The following is a 17,797-nucleotide window of genomic DNA, read 5'->3' on the forward strand; positions in this document are numbered from 1 at the left end:
TCATGATATTTTTTCTAGTATATTTATTCCACAGTATTTTAACTACTTTTCAAATAATCAGGTTACCAATGAAGTTCATAAATTAAACCTTTAAATAAATTGTTTTCTCTACTTCAAAAATCACTGACTTAGATTAGCAATACTAGTAAATACAACCTACTTCTACTATTGAGATCTCTAACAAAAATAAAGATCATATCATATTGTTAAAATCATGAGACTTTGGGATGCTTGTTCTCAAATTGCCAGTGAATTTTGGGACACTTCCTAAAACTGTCAGCCCAGAGTAGAGCTAAGGTGACCTGTATTTTGGAGAGTGAACTGTGTTTTCGCTGAACAATGAGGTACTGTCATAAGTACAGATAATTTCACAGCTGTGAGAAGCAGGAGTGATACTGGTGCAGAAATACTTTCTGTAGGGTATTTTTAGTATTTTTGTTATTTATAGAAGGAGTTACAGATGCTTGTCAGTCAGAATGAGGTAGAAGAATCTGGAATGACTAAGGGTGTTTCATTAGGGATGAGAAGGAAAACATTGGTTCTGATGCTCAGTCAGGAATGCCTGCCGTGTTTGCTTCCTTTAACCAATGGCTGACCATCGTGCTTTCCTCCCTGCAACTACACTGCCCTACCAGCAGCTTACTTTGCACTACCAATTTACCACAAAACTTCTTTCATATGAGGTACTCAAAAAATATTTGTACAGTGCCCAGCTGTAGGAGACATGCCAATATGTGGGGACATTCCAAATGTCATTAAATCATGCTTCAGTGCTCTGTGTATTCTGTTGCATGTTGAAATGTGTAATACTTCAATCAACAAAATTAAACCATGAGGGCAAAGTTTAAGACTGACGCATTTCTAGACAATTATAAAATGTTGAATGGGAAAACAAAGTAGCAGACTCCAGAAATTCTGCAGACATTTGTCAAGCTATATTAGTTTGTATCGAAAAGCGTGTAGACAGCTTTGAAACATAGTAAATAAAATCTTCAAATAAATAAACCCCAGGGCAACTTGTCCCATGCATGTGTGATCAAATGGCAGGTTGTCATTCCTAAGTGTTCTTAAAACAATTTAATTTTATATTGAAAAATAGAAATTCATCTTGAAACTAATAAAATCAGTTGCCAGTGTGGACAGCCATGCAAAGCATAGTTACAGTCAATGCAAAAAATCAAAATTCAAGGAACTTTTTTGTATTATTCTAATAGCTTTGAATAGGAAAATTAGTGTTCAGTCTGCATCTGAGGCATGAACTCATCCTTTAGAGAAAAAAAATCACATTTTAATTGCCAGGAGACGTTAAGAATTTATATATAAATATATACACATGCGTTATGTATTTATTTTTTTAGGAAAAGGAGGATGACAAATCAGACACATCAAGCTCTCAGCAACAGAAAAGTCCACAAGGTCTGAGTGACACCGGGTATTCTTCTGACGGGATATCAAGTTCACTTGGTGAAATTCCAAGTCATATCCCCACTGATGAAAAGGATTTACTCAAAGAAACTAGTAAAAAAGACACTATTTCACAAGAAAGTCCACCAAGCCCCTCAGATCTAGCTAAACTGGAAAGTACTGTACTCTCAATTTTAGAAGCTCAGGCAAGCACTCTTTCTGATGAAAAATCTGCAAAAAGCAAAGAGCTTTCTGAAACATATGGTGAACAGACAAAGGATCAACTTAAAGCAAAGCCTTTGCCCATCACTCCAGAATCTTACAGTCCAGATGAGGAAGACTTAAAAGCTATCAAAGAAGGTGAAGGAACCATTGCAGAAGAGGGCAAAGGAACTGCTTCCTCCCAGGCAGATTACAAAGAAGAACGTGAAGGAGATGACATGTCAGTAAGAAGACAACAACGCTATGACTCTGTGGAAGACAGCAGTGAGAGCGAAAACTCACCTGTCCCAAGGAGAAAACGAAGAACTAGTGTTGGTTCTTCAAGCAGTGATGAGTACAAACGAGATGACAGCCAGGGATCAGGTGATGAGGAAGACTTCATTAGAAAACAGATTTTAGAGATGAGTGCTGATGAAGATGCTTCAGGTTCTGAAGATGATGAATTCATTAGAAATCAACTCAAAGAGATCAGTGCAGCTGAAAGCCAAAAGAAAGAAGAAGTGAAAAGCAAAGCCAAAGGAACAGCTGGAAAACACAGAAGAATGGCACGGAAAAGTAGTGCAGGCTATGATGAGGATGCAGGAAGAAGACATTCATGGCATGATGACGATGATGAGACTTTTGATGAAAGCCCAGAGCCAAAATACAGGGAAAGTAAAAGTCAAGACAGTGAAGAACTTGCAGTATCTGGAGGAGGAGGTCTTCGACGTTTCAAAACAATAGAACTAAATAGTACAATAACAAACAAATATTCTGAAGTATCTGAACCGCAAAAAGGTATTTTATATTTTGATGAAGAGCCTGAGCTAGAGATGGAGAGTCTTACAGATTCACCAGAAGATAGATCTAGAGGAGAAGGATCTTCTAGTTTGCATGCTTCTAGTTTCACACCAGGTACATCTCCTACTTCAGTGTCATCACTTGACGAAGACAGTGACAGTAGCCCTAGTCACAAAAAACTGGGAGGGGAGAGCAAACAACAGCGCAAAGCAAGGCATCGAACACATGGTCCTCTTCTTCCCACAATTGAAGATTCTTCAGAAGAAGAAGAACTACGGGAAGAGGAAGAACTTCTAAAGGAACAAGAGAAACAACGTGAATTAGAACAGCAACAAAGAAAAAGTTCTAGCAAAAAATCTAAAAAAGACAAGGATGAACTCAGAGCCCAGAGACGAAGGGAACGTCCAAAGACCCCACCAAGTAATCTTTCTCCCATTGAAGATGCATCTCCAACAGAAGAATTACGACAGGCTGCAGAAATGGAAGAGCTGCACAGATCTTCTTGTTCTGAATATTCACCCAGCATTGAGTCAGAACCTGAAGGATTTGAAATCAGCCCAGAAAAAATAATAGAAGTGCAAAAAGTTTACAAATTGCCTACTGCTGTCTCTTTATACTCACCAACAGATGAACAACCAACTGGACTCCCAAAAGAAGAGAGTGGTCAAAAGATGTTGAAAAGTGCTGAAGAGGTATATGAGGAGATGATGCATAAGTCCAAATCATTTCAAATGTCAAATGAAAAAGATGAAGTATTTGAAAAAGAATCTTTATATGGTGGAATGCTAATAGAGGATTATATTTATGAATCTTTAATAGAGGATACTTACAATGGAACTATTGATACTAGTCTTGTTATGAGACAAGATGAGAGCAGTGAATATATGCAACAGAGAGGAAAAGAGAAAAAAACAAGAGCATCAGAACAGGTCTTTGATGAACCACAGAAAATTAGTGATCTAGAGAAAGACTACTTTAGTGTTGAGACTTTACATACTATTGTGCCTCAAGAAGATATAGTTTCTAGTTCTTACATTATCCCAGAAAGTCATGAAATAGTTGTATTAGACAGCACAGTAAGTTCCACCATTGAGGAAAAGCATTTGTTAGATGCAGAAGCTGCTTATGAAGAGCTTATGAAAAGGCAGAAAATGCAACTAACCCCAGGGTCTAGTCCAACACAACCAGCTTCAGATTTCATTCCCACATCTGATACAAAGGTATCTGGTGGTGGAGAAATAGTGGATAGTACATCTTTAACATCAAGCACTACTTCAGCAATTTCAGATGTATCACCTGTCAGTAGCACACTTTCTATTCCAGATGTTAAAATAACACAGCATTTTACAGCAGAGGAAATTGAAGATGAATACTTAACAGATTATGCCAGAGAAATTCAAGAAATAATTTCTCATGAAACATCAATATTGACATACTCTGAGACATCGGAAGGTGCTGCATCAGTTTTACCTTCTGATACAGCTTCCTTAACATCATCTACATCTTCAGTTTCTACCACAGATAGTTCCTCACCCATAGATAGTGCAACCACAGGTTTTGTAGGTCCAGCAGATGGTGTAAGTAAACCAGCAGATTCTGAAGGTGTCAGGATAGTAACACAGGTTCCCTTAACATCTACAAAAGAGTACTCTGAAGTGACCATGCCTTATGAATCTATTGCTGGAGCCACTAAAAAAACATCTCTTGAATCAGATGCAGAGAGTGTGGAGCAGACTGCAGTTTGTTTGCCTGAAACTGTACCTTTAGCTGTGGCAACTACAGTTACAAAATCCAAGGAATATGCAGTTGACATCATTACCTTTGATACCTCCAAAGCAGAGAAGGAAGCAGCTAGAAAAATTAAAAGTACAGTAGAGGCTGACAGTGTCAAAATTCATCATGAAGAGCCACACAAAGAATTGGGCGTTGATATGACAAGGATTGATTTGACTAATGCTGCATCTCAGCAACCACCTGTATGTATAGCACCAGTACCAGTTACACAGCCTGCATCAGAAACATCTTCTGTTCTCACTCACAGTGTTGTAAGTAAGACCAGCATGGTCTCTGTGCCTTCCTCAGCTCCTGCTGTTTCAGCCAAAGTATTCTCTCTTTTTAGAAGCTCTTCTTTGGATTCAACTGCTCATCCTTCTCCACCCCCACCTCCTCCTCCTCCACCACCTCCTCCACCACCATTACCACCACCACCTATTTTACCCAAGCCTGCCATTTATCCCAAAAAGAAGCCACAGATTAAGGCTCCATCAGCAACAGCTCCCACAGTGGTACCTCCAGTTGCAAGTGTTCCAGCACTAGAGTCCACAGCTGTATTGAAGGATCATGTGGTACCTATCACTAAAGCATATACCCCAACACCACCTCCTGTACCACCCAAACCATCCTCCATTCCAGCAGGGCTTGTTTTCAGTCACAGGCCACCTGAAGTAACTAAACCTCCAATTGCTCCTAAACCAGCAATTCCTCCACTCCCAATAGCTGTTCATAAGCCATCAGAAACACAGCCCAAACCAGTAAGCTTGTCATTGACTTCAAGTATGACTCTGAATCTGGTAACCACAGCTGAATACAAAATACCGTCTCCCACTTCCCCTTTGTCTCCACACTCTAACAAATCTTCACCAAGGCTGGCAAAACCCTCACAGGAAACCTATGTTGTCATCACATTGCCATCTGAGCCTGGAACTCCCACTGAAGCTATAACTAGCCAGGCTGTTACCAGCTGGCCTTTAGAAGCACCTTCTAAAGAACAGATTCCCCAACCTATGCAACCAGTTTTTACTACATCCATGAAAACTATGGATATTCAAAGCATGGCAGGTCAGAGTATGTATATTTCAAGTGCACTGCAAGCTATTCCTATGACAACACAATCAACTTTTGAAAAAATACCTAGTTCAAAACCAGAAGTAGTAACAACAGACATAACTAAGACCACAGTGTCTGTAGTTAAGGGTCCAGTGCCTGGTTATGGTTTAGGTAGTGTTGCCATTACTATACCTCCAGAGCCACTACATATTGTAGACCAACCCAGATACAGAGAGAATGGAAGATTCCATCCTTTGGGCGATGTCATCGATCTTCGCACTTTAACTAAGATGGACATTGAAATGAGGGACAGCTGTATGGATCTCTCTGCTGTTTCCATGGACGTAAGAAGGCAAATGCCAGCAAGTGACACAAGTGGACGGCCAGTAAGTACTGTCCAGCCATCCATAATAAACCTTAGCACTGCATGTGTTGCTGATACTTCTCTGCCTGCAGTCACTGAGACAGTAACTGTGATGACTTGCACTGCCACTGTGAGCTACACCACCAGCACAGACAGCCTTGTGGATCTGGGACACGCGATGACAACGCCGCTTCAGCTAACAACATCAAAACATTTTGAGCCTGCATACAGAGTAACAGGCAGCCAGGCCTTCTCTGTAGGTAGAGATGAAGTGCCAATAAATTTATCACTAGGTACTTCAACACAGGCAGTGACATGGGCTACTACAAAGCCTGTTACTGTACCACCTGTTGGGGTTACAAATGGTTGGACTGATCTCTCCACTACTCAGGAGCCAGCAGAGAGTGGAGCAGTTGACCTTAGCACTACGAAATCCCACAGAACAGTAGTAACAATGGATGAAACTGCTCCAGGTATCATAACAACAGTAATAGAAGATGATGAAAAGCCTGTAGATCTGACTGCAGGGAGAAGAGCTGTCTGCTGTGATATGGTTTATAAATTTCCATTTGGTAGGAGCTGTACAGCACAGCAGCCTTCTACTACACTTCCTGAAGATCGCTTTGGCTACAGAGATGACCATTATCAGTATGATCGTTCAGGGTCATATGGTTACAGAGGAATTGGAGGTATGAAACCATCTATGTCTGACACAAATTTATCAGAAGCTGGACTATTTGCATATAGAAGCAAGAATAGCTTTGATTATCGAGTTGGGGCAACTGATACAGCAGTAGATCTTACTTCTGGAAGAGTAACTACAGGTCAGTATGACACAGCAGCAGATCTTTCTTTGAAATATAATTTTGATGTTCCTCACCTCATTTCAGGATAATTTTTTTATTGTTTTTCCCCTTCTTCTGTTATTTTGTTTTCTTTTGGACAGTGTGACAAATTATTCCGGATTACACGTGTTTTTCATTTCTTCATTTTACGTATGTGTTTGCACAGAGGTGCCTGCATGTGCCTGCATGTTCAGAAATGCTGTTTCCTTCACATCTAAAGTAGATCATTAACCTGAAGATTTGCATGCAGTTTTCCCTTCCCATTTATTTCATCAAGATGGGATGACTTTCAGAATCCGCAAAGCAGCATTCTTTTGTGGGACTGGACTGTAACTTTGCCCTGTAATTTCAGGTGAGGTTATGGATTACTCAAGCAAGACTACAGGTCCATATCCAGAGACTCGGCAGATTTCTGGCCTCGGGCTCAGTACACCACAGTATTCCCAAGCAAGAATGGTGTCCTCTGTGGGTTCCCAGTTTGGCCTTGGAAGTGTTTTAAGATCATCCAATGGTGTTGTTTATTCTTCAGTAGCAACTCCAATCCCATCCACATTTGCCATCACCACACAACCCGGTTCTATTTTCAGTACAAGTGTCAGAGATCTACCTACTCTCCAAACAGTTGACTCAGTGCCGTCTTTATCAACTTTGCAACAGACTCAACCACTCCCAAGATCATATAGTTTCTTGACAACCGTGGCAGCTGAAAAAGATAAAGCAATTACTGCCGTTGGTATGGAAACGGGGTTACCACCACATTCTATAGAAACTATTACCACTGAGCCAACCAGCTTGATACCTGCTTTAACGACAGCATCTGAAGTTTATACAGATGTAATTGATGATGAGGTTGCCCTTCTCATTGCCCCTGAAGAAGGCAAACAGCAGCAGCTTGATTTGGAGCGGGAACTTCTTGAGCTTGAGAAAATTAAGCAGCAGCGCTTTGCAGAAGAGTTGGAATGGGAACGTCAGGAAATTCAAAGATTTAGGGAACAAGAAAAGTTTATGGTGCAAAAAAAGCTTGAGGAGTTGCAATCCATGAAACATCATCTTTTATTCCAGCAGGAGGAGGAACGACAAGCTCAGTTTATGATGAGACAAGAGACATTAGCCCAGCAGCAGTTGCAGCTTGAACAATTCCAACAACTTCAGCAACAGCTCCACCAGCAGTTAGAGGAGCAAAAACTTCGTCAAATATATCAGTATGGTTATGACCCTTCAGGAACTGGGTCACCACAAACTACCACAGACCAAACACTTTTGGAAGGACAGTATGCAAGCACAGAAAATGGCCAATTTTGGCCTACTGATGACACAACCACTACAGCTTCAGGAGTGCTGGGTATTGAAATTCCACAAAGTCAAGCATGGTATACAGTTCAGTCTGATGGCATTACCCAATACATACCCAGGTCTGGTATCCTAAGCTCAGTTTCCGAAATGTCTCTTAAGGATATTGATGTTAGAGAGGAGAAGCAATTGAAAAAGCGAAGTTCTATGCCAAAATTACGTGGTCCCTACGAGGAGTTTGAGGAGACCCTGGAAGAAGAGCCCCGGTGTTTCAAAAAAATAGTGGACAGTGGAGTGCAAACTGATGATGAAGATGGAGCAGAAAGAGGTTACACCAACAGGAGACGGAGAGCTAAGAAGAGTGTTGATACAAGTGTTCAGACGGATGATGAAGATCAAGATGAATGGGATCTTTCCAGCAGATCCAGAAGGAAGCCTCGTGTAGGGAAATACAGTGAGAGCACCACTGAGGCAGATAAAGCCAAACCATTCTCCAAGGTATCTAGTATCGCAGTTCAGACAGTGGCAGAGATTTCTGTGCAAACAGAACCTGTAGGAACAATAAGAACACCTTCAATCAGGGCCAGATGGGATGCTAAGGTTGAAATCATAAAGCATATTTCAGCTCCAGAAAAGACATTTAAAGGAGAAAGTCTGGGATGTCAAACAGAGACAGCATCAGACACTCAAAGTCCCCAATATCTGTCAGCTTCATCACCTCAGAAAGATAAAAAACGTCCAACACCATTAGAGATAGGATACACATCCCACCTTCGTCCAGACTCCACATTACAGGTAGTCCCTTCCCCTCCCAAATCTCCCAAAGTTCTCTATTCACCCATTTCACCCGTTTCACCAAGCAAAGTTATAGAGTCAGCATTTGTACCTTATGAAAAACCCATGACTGATGACATCAGCCCTCAGAAGATGCTGCATGCTGACATGGCCAAGGTTCCTCCATCAAGCCCAAAGACAGCAAAGATGATGCAACGCTCTATGTCTGATCCTAAGCCCCTGAGTCCCACAGCAGAAGACAGTTCCAGAGCTCAGTTTCAGTACACTGAGGGTTTTATGGTAAGAAGTATTTGCTTACTTTTTTTTTTTTTAATAATATGCAATTCTACAGCTATCAGTACAGCATGAGGATAGACACACCCATTTCCAACACGTGTATGTAGTCCTTTTGCACACAATTCTGAAAAGTCAAGTGGAATATCTGCTGTCTGAAGCAATGGTTAGTTCATTCACTGTTTTGCCAGGAAACAGAGAAGCCCTTATTACTAATATTCAGGAAGTAACACAAGAAGTTCATTTTCAGAATTTGGGTGGCATTTTGTGTTTTATCCAGCAATTCATTGCCTGTATAGGGGTTAATGACAATGCTTCAGAAAACTGACAGCATTTCTTTTCTAACTACAACATCCAGTTATTGTGGCACAGTCTGTAGTGCATTTGCCTTGAAATTACTGCATGTCCCTTCTGAGAGCAGACAACACCAGATTTATAATTGCCGTAGTTAGTTGTCCTTGTGATCCTCATGAGGTTTCTTAACCATGTGGGATTCTGTGGATAATCTTCTGTCTCAGTGTGTACATCTTTTATATTTCCCAGACCAAAAGGTCTCATATCAAAAATCCATTTTTAGTTTGTTTGTTTTGGATAAGGAGGATTATCAGGAAGTTATGCAAGTTTTGAGGGCTGTTTCTTATAGGGGTCAGAGGAGGCTGACATCAGTAGACACAAAATTTTCATTTCTGCAGTATTTCTTTTCCTCGAGAAGTAAGATTTCATATTTGGGAATCCAATTGATATTTATGAATAAGAGGAATAAATCTTGGCAAAAAAAAAAAATGTATCTTTATAATATAATATGTTCTTGGCTGTCCTTTTATCTGAGACCATTCCCTTCTGTCAGTTGATACGACAGTATCTTTTCAGAACTCTGGAAGAGTTGCCATTCCACAATATTAATCTTTTATGTTCAGTTATCTGTGAATACCAGTGATTAGTACAGACTGGATAGGATAAAGAGGGTTTGTTCTCTCTGTTTGGTAATTTGTGGTGGCTTTCAAATGCAACATTATCTGGTTATACCCTCCAAGGCTCCCACTGTACGGAGTTCCTGCAGCTTCATGCATTTGTGCAGTATTAAATGCTTCCCATGCTGTTACTGCTTGGAAAACAGTACTTGGAAGTTTGAAGGGAAAGCCATAGTTATGGCATTGGCACTCCATATAAACATCATTCACTAATGAACAATAAGCACAGTAAGGGAAACTAGCATAAGCACTAAAGTTTCATGTAGAGGAAAGATTCATGTAGAGGAACAGCATCTTGAAGAACATTGCTCATGGATTGTAAGAAAGTGTTGGGTCCTACTTAATATTGGAGAGTAGGTAATAGTATAATTGTAAAAGTATAGTAAAACTATTTCTGAGAACGAATTATTCAGTTCATTTATTTCTCATATAGACATATATATTTGATATAAATTGTATCCTTCTGTGATGGATGATGAATTTTATAAACAGCTCATTGTTTAAAGGTCTTTACAGTAGAGTTTGAACACATACATTATTTTTCATGAGACATGAAAACAAAGAGGTTGTACACCATTGTTTCTTTTTGTACCAACATGAACCCAAACAGCAATGAGATATATGGTTTTCACTAGTGTGCAGCTATCAAGCAGCAAATAGTCTCAAAGTAGTTTCAGCCTAAATAGAGGAGTGGGACATTTTTATGGAAGGTAGGGTGCAAGTAGACAAGCACAAGGAAATTAAAAAAAACTTCCATGAATATAAAATGGCCATGCAGTAGAGGGTGAGGAAGCTGCTTTGTAAACTTCCCATGACCATCATGGCTGACTTTGATGCTATGGTAAGCATTAAGCTTGTTACTCTCTGATGGAGTTTTGTTCATAATGTGTCTGAGGTCAAGTTAGCTTATGCTGAAGTCAGGTGCATGAAGTTTAAAGGAGAAAAAGGCACATGGCCAACAAGAAAAAAAAATATTTAAAATGATCCTTGAAGAAGGTAATTGCTGGGCCTCATCAGCATCTGGAAACAGGGGCATAAATTGCTTTTGCAGTTTCCATATCAGTTTTGGTTCTCAATTACTTAGTTCAGTTATGTTATGAAGGAGAGTTCTACAGTACAAGATCTAAATTATCTAATTTTCACAAGACTCACAGTATTCCATCCAGCATGTCTATTTGTTATACCATGGGTTTAGGGCTCTATCATCTTGAAGCACAGGAAAGACTGGACAGTGATTTCTTTTGTACATTTTATCACATTCCAAAGTTCTGTGAAAGCACACACACAGTGTCATTGTTGGCAAAGTGTAAACCTTGTTGACATTTTTTCAACTGTACGCCTTTGTTGTTAGAGCCACATGGTGTTGTTATACTTAAGTTTAAATACAGGACCACTTTTGGATTATCATTCTAAGTGTGAAAGTAAGATGCTGCCTTAACTTTGAAATATTTATGGCACTGTGACAGGTTTTTTTTCATTCCTTCTATGTACAGTGCCCACAACAGCTAAGGTCTTTGCTAATTCTCTTTGTACACTTTTGTGCCTCCTGACACACCTAATTTCCTAGTGAAAAAAATTGAAAGGTAGGAGGGGACAGTTATGTCATTAAAAAGGGTGAAGTTCAGTAGAGAAAAAGTTACAAAACAGCTCACTCTGAAAAATATAATTTACTAGAGCAGAACATAAAAGAATACAATGGAAATGAAAGATTGATCTTTTACTACCTTAAGGAAATTGAATGTGTATATGAATATTTTTTGCATGGATGAATATTCCATCACTTTTTTAACAGTTCATGAATCAGGATTATGTCTTTGTCTGCATTCATAAACATTGCAGGTGAAAAGGGTGTTCATGTATTCATGTATATGATTCACAGGCACTTTTTTCATGACAATTGAGCAAAAAGGTTGATCCTTACACAATTGGTGAGACTAAAAAAGAATAAAACTGGTCTCTTTTGACGATTTACAAGCAAATGACAACTTGTCCTTCAGACAATACCCTTTCATCAGTCATGCAGTTCTTCCAATGGCAAATGGTTTTTTTTTACAGCATTTCAGGGAAAGTTGTTATGGAGACTCTGACTAAGATGATTAAATATGTCTTAGAACTGTTGCTTTAAATATGACTTTTTTCTTTAATGCAGCTTGTAAAGGAAATTATTACAACATTTTATCTTATCTAGTATAAGTGAATGGCTGAAAAGTAACCTGCTAGCTAATCACATAATAAAAAAATCCAGGTAACATTATTTTCAGTAGCGGCACATTTAATGTTTTGACAACAAGCTGTGTGGTTATGCTACAATTCCACTTGCTTGTCTGTTATAGTCATTGTCTCTGTGTGAACACTAGAAAGAATATAGATGGTGCCTTCCTATTCATCCAAACAAAAAATATTGCTGTCCCCTTTTGTAGTTCTTCTGTGCTGTCCAGTAGTGATACATACTAGCAATCAAGCACAGCTGAGTCAAGAAAAATTAGAAATTGTATCTTGTCAGCACCAGAAAAAGTTGTGAAAGTCACCCATTGGAAGGGACATTTTGCAAAGATACCCAATTTTGCTGTTTTGTGAGCTTTGTGTCTCTTGCACTCCCTGTGGCAGTGAGCTCCCCAGCAGTGATTTATTAGACTGTTGAGTAGTCCAGCATGGTAGGGTTCAATAGAGTGAATAGCCATAGGAATGGTTTCCATGAGAGCACCAGGAGCTGCCAATAGAGACTGGAAGTGAAGATTGCAATTCATCCATTCAACAGCAACAAAAAAATTGTGAGTACCTGTCTAACATAATAAACAAACAGCTTTACACCAGTGTGCCACAGAACCAAGTCACATGCCAGTCACAGTCATCTTTGGCACTTGTACAGATTGCATATGTGTAATCAAAAATGGGAGTTGCCTTCCTTTTGCCTTTGGATGCAAAATGTCTGTTCAGCTAAAATGAGGGAAATTGCAGAAGATCTTGCACATGACCTGTCACACACATAAAACATCTACAGCTAAGCAATGCACAGACTCAGCAGAAGTGTTTGTATTCGTGAAACTAATGCAAAGACACATCTGTCAACAGCCTGTCAGCTTTAGGGTAGAAACTGTACATTTAAGCTTTAACACTTAGAGTAAATCCTATCAATATGTTTATTATGAGAGACTTTTCTTGACATTTTTATCTGGTGTGATTTGCCATACTTGTAAGGCAAAAATAAGTCATAATGTAGTTTAAAAAAAAAGTAATTATTTCAAGCAAAATTCCCCCAAAATGTGTCTTTATTTACATAAGAAATACAAGATTTCTTCTATTGCTATATTTAGAGCAGTATTATACTGATTTTAGGAGTGCATTTTATTTTAGATGCCTTTATTAACACATTGATGTGTATCATTTTCTGTGGTATTCTGAGGTTTTCAACTTTAAAATTAGAAGGTTAAAACTTCATGATTTCACAGAATCACAGAATGGTGTGAGTTGGAAGGCACTTCGAAATTCATCTAGTTCCAACTTTCCCTGCCACCAGGAACACCTACACCTTTCATTACATCAGGTTGCTCCAATCTCCATCCCACCTCAAATATTTCCAGGGAGATGGGGCATCCACAACAGACCTTTTCAGTGTCAGACATTCTGTACATCTGAGCACTGAGAAGGGAAAACAAGGTAGTTGTTTCCAGTAGAATTAAGACCTTCCATCTATCACATCCATGACGTTTTGCTTGTTTATTCAGGACTAAACTGATCACCAGACTTGTACTTCTCATTCTCCATGGATTATGAATAGAGAGAAAAAGGTAGGGATAAATATCCTGTTTGAAGGTGGATATTTCTGTTTGCTTGGGTTCCTCAGAAGCAGGGAGTAGCTTCATTTCTTAATGTCATGTCAGAATGTCAGGTGACATAGTTCTCCTACTGCACAAGACATAGGTGTACATCATTGTACTGCAAAAGGCTTAATTCAATGACTTTAACTTTCCATTTCAGTTCTATGATTCAGCCCAGAAAAAGGAAATGACATTTTGGTTTCTGCAAACTCTATACTTCCATATAAAGGAATAATTACCTTTTGCAGAAACAGCTGCTATTTGTGTTTCAGTACAGATGGGTGTTGAGTGAGGAACCATCTTTGGTAGTATCTACATTTTTTAATTATTTATTTGAAATTTTAATTTTTTTAGCTTTGCTTCTAAGTGACATCACTGGGTTGTGGTTTAATGAAAATTCTCCAGACACTGGTGGCAACTGGTTCTTCATTTTGAGCGTGTATAAACCAGTCCTAAAGAATGATCTGGGAGAAGTTGGATTTGCATAATTCATATGGCTTTCATGCAGTTTGTGAACTGCACATGCAGGAATGCCTGGAAGTGTGTAAATTCACTTAGCAAGAGCCTAAGTCATGAGGCCTGAATGCTGATCCATTGCTTATGGATGGGAAATCCTGTCTTGAGATTGAATTCATTCCAGCAATCCAGAGAAGGTGTAGATGTTCCCCACCAATTTTCTTTTGTGCTTTAATATTGTCACATGCTTTCTTTGTGTGCTTCAAACAAATTCATTGGGAACTGAGTTACAAAAACAGTCTCTGTCACTTTTAGAAACAATTCTCAACAATCTTATCCCTATGTAAAAAATAAAATAGGACCTATCTAGCTTTTCCTTTAACCATGTGGTGTTAGCAAGATTATTTTTTTTCCACCAGTGGTCTGAATTATTTACAATTTAGAGTCCTATTAACATTTCAAGCTACTGTTTCCTGTGAAGTATTTCCTATATAGATATAGATATAGATATAGATATAGATATAGATAGATATCGATAGATATATAGATATATACTTTTTGGAACAACATTTTTGTGACTGAAGTGAAGCATCTTTTTTGCATCTCACATCTTCCAAAGAGATAGAATATCCCACATTTAGGCAACATGTCATATTAACATTATTTTCTAAAGCACATTTAACTGGGTCAGTCTTTTCTGGCTGATACTTTTGTATTCGTTGGTTTCACACCTTCTGTATTCAACCAAGAGACATTCATGCATAATAGAAAATCATTACAGTGTTCACTCTTTTTCCTTAACAGTCTTTTATAAAGCATGAGATTTATGGCAAAGTTAACAAAGAGCCTTGGTTTTATGTCACTTGGGCCTTTTCTCACCTGCTTTCAGCTTATCCATCTTTCTCTCATGCCAGCTTTTATATAGACATTAAGAAAACCATCCCTAGCCACAATTGTCATCCCTCATTCTTTTGTCTTCCAGAAAGACAAAGTAAAACAGAGGTACAATAGTATCTTTATGTTCATTTCTGGTTGACTTGGTTACCGTGGTTATCTGTTTTATCTGCTTGGAACATTTGGTGTGGAAGTAGGCAAATATCATGTTCCTTGTTTTAAAGTAATAAATACTGAATATAAATTTATACAGTGGAACCAGGCAGGCTCAGAATAAAGACAGGGGCACATAACCATGAGCAAATTTTGGACTACTTCAGCTCTGTTTTGCTTCAGATCTTCCTCTCCTCTCAAGTCACAGATTACTGAGGTTAGCATGAATAGAAGGGTAAAAGTTCTACCAGTGGAATTGTCCGACTGGAATAAAAAAGACAATTTCTTTCACATGCTCTCCTGATAATTCTGGCTTCCTGCATTTTATTCTCTCTACAGTTTTATGAGCATCTTTAACTGAAGCTCTGAAAACTATACTGATAAAATAAAGGTACATTCTCGAAAAGGAGCAAATAACACTGTCTATAAAATCTTTGTTAGAAAGAAAGTACTATCTGTGCTTTATTAGCAAGTTGTTTAGTGCAGTAGAAGCTGAACAATAGATCAAATTATCTGAGGTAAATTATCTGCCGTACTTCATTTTTGTCCAAAAGAAGCCAGTCATGGGTTTGGACTGGTTTTCCCTGCTGGGATTTGAGCCTGCTTGAGTTGCACTTAAGACAGAGCTTCCTACTGAGTTTCTCCTGAAGAAGGCAAATTTGTTTATAGTAATTCCTAACCTATTTTTAGCATAGGAGATACTACTTCAAAAATTTCAAAACTCTGCATTCTTCCCTTAGGAAAATTATGAAAAATATTTGCTGAGCTAGATATACCCCATATAATCACCCCAAAAAATAAAAAATACAAAAGGATGGCATGAAGGTAGCCCAACAATCTTTGAGCTAGGTGTGTTTGTAATACTCTTCACAGAATTATTAGCTTCATAAATTCGTACCAGTCTCTGAATGTTTGCTTCTTATCTGTAAAAACACTGGCTAGACCAGATCCTCTTGTGCTATCAGTGTTTCAAAATGCAATGTGTGCTAATAGCATCTGTTTGTTTGCTTGTTTCTTAGTTTTAAATTAATAAGGCTTGCCTATGTTAGTTCTAACTTTACTTTTGTTATGAGGCTCAAAATCCTTCTAATCAGGCACTGCTTTTCTGAGACAGTGATTTCATATTAAAAATAATTTTAAGATAGACACATGGTTTTGCATATAATTGCTGCAAGATCAAATTTCACTATTAAATATTAAGAAAAATAGTCTCTTCTGCTGCACTTCTTTACATCCTTACTCCAACACAACATTATTGCTAAGCTAATTCTTTTTCAATGATGGTTTTTAAATGGAAGTTTTCTTGCTATCTGCCAGCTGGAAGTGAATATCTTAGGTTGATATGGTCACTGTCAATCAGGAAAGCAGTTTCAAGTGTATCAAACAGGGACTTGTCCTAGGCTTTACTCTTTAATAATTCAATTTGCAATTTAAAATATTAAGAAATGACTCATAGCATTTTTAGATTAATATAGGAAATAGAATTACTTTGGAAAGCAGAATTGCAATTCAGAGCAGTGTTCCAAAATTTCAATAATGATACAGACACTAAAGGTAGAGAAGAAAAAAAAAAAAAAAAGAAAACAAAACAGGAATATTGCTGATGAGGCAATAGCAGAAGTGAAAATGGTCCAGTGTAGCAGTAAGTGTTCAGATGTAATAGGACTTAAAAATATCAAGTGCTTGCAGGAAAGGTTTTCCCTGTGTTCTGGGACATATTGACAAGTGGTGCCTGTGTAGGAGATGTCTTGCAGTTATTCTGCCCTGCTCAGTGGCTGGTGAGACTTCAGCTTTAACACTAAATGCAGTTTAGCTAAGCACCACTGAAGAGTTAGGGGATGAGATGTTTCAAATTTGAACATAAGATAAAGGATAAAAGAGTTAGACAATGTTGATTAGCTGTCTGAAGGATCTGGCTGTGTTGATCTAGAAAGAAGACCAAAGCTGGACAAGATAAGAGTCTTTCACTGTTAAACATTATTTTAAAAAGGACAAATATTAGCCCCTCTTTACATCCAGTAGAGACACAGGATGGATTACCTCAATCTGTGGCCTGGGAAAGTTATGGATATGAACTTCATAACTGCAATAGCACAGATGCCTTAGAACTGATATATTTTAGTGAAACTGTGTTACATCTGAATACTGGGAATACCATAAAGTGTTAGATAACTTACATGACTGATTTCCTTTCCAAGTCAAGAATATCTTGAGCACTATGAGTAATAAAATTATGTTTAAAAAATAAATTCTAAAATTAAATACAACTTTCTTTAGTATTTATGGCTCTTCTGACATATCATGCACATTTTTGCTGTTAATTTGTATCAATACAGCATTTGCCACAGAGTGCTGAGTAAACAAACCACTCAGATATATATGGCCCTTTCTATAACATGGGTGACTGCAGTGACGCAGTATTCATTTAAAACATGGGGAGCTGAGACGGGCATAATCAAAGAGCCTAAATGTCCCCTGGTTTGTTCCTTCCATCCCTTAGCTGAAGTGCCATTTACTCCCTATTTCACTTTTCTCCATCTGTTTCTCTTCTGAAGCCTGGAAGTTTCTTGTCTTCCTTGAATGACACAACATAGCCTAAAGTATGAAGGATTGGAAATAGCATGTTTAACATTAGATATTGGTGGTGAAAAAAATCACACCTGTTCTGGTCACTGTATATTCCTCTTATGATCTGCAGGCAGAAGT

At 38.4% G+C, this 17,797-nt stretch overlaps 1 protein-coding gene across 10 annotated transcripts in view; it reads left to right on the plus strand.

Moving 5' to 3' along the window:
- The window catches only part of PCLO (piccolo presynaptic cytomatrix protein), a 322,004-nt gene that overhangs the window by 147,325 nt on the left and 156,882 nt on the right, over positions 1-17,797 (plus strand). For all 10 annotated transcript variants that reach the window (XM_064421874.1, XM_064421873.1, XM_064421865.1 and 7 more), the window contains exons 5-6: positions 1,359-6,420; positions 6,794-8,805. In XM_064421874.1, the coding sequence (XP_064277944.1) occupies positions 1,359-6,420; positions 6,794-8,805 (7,074 nt within the window). The remainder of the gene's footprint in view (positions 1-1,358; positions 6,421-6,793; positions 8,806-17,797) is intronic.

The sequence above is a fragment of the Passer domesticus genome, chromosome 5 (assembly GCF_036417665.1).
Source record: "Passer domesticus isolate bPasDom1 chromosome 5, bPasDom1.hap1, whole genome shotgun sequence".
NCBI lineage: Eukaryota > Metazoa > Chordata > Aves > Passeriformes > Passeridae > Passer > Passer domesticus.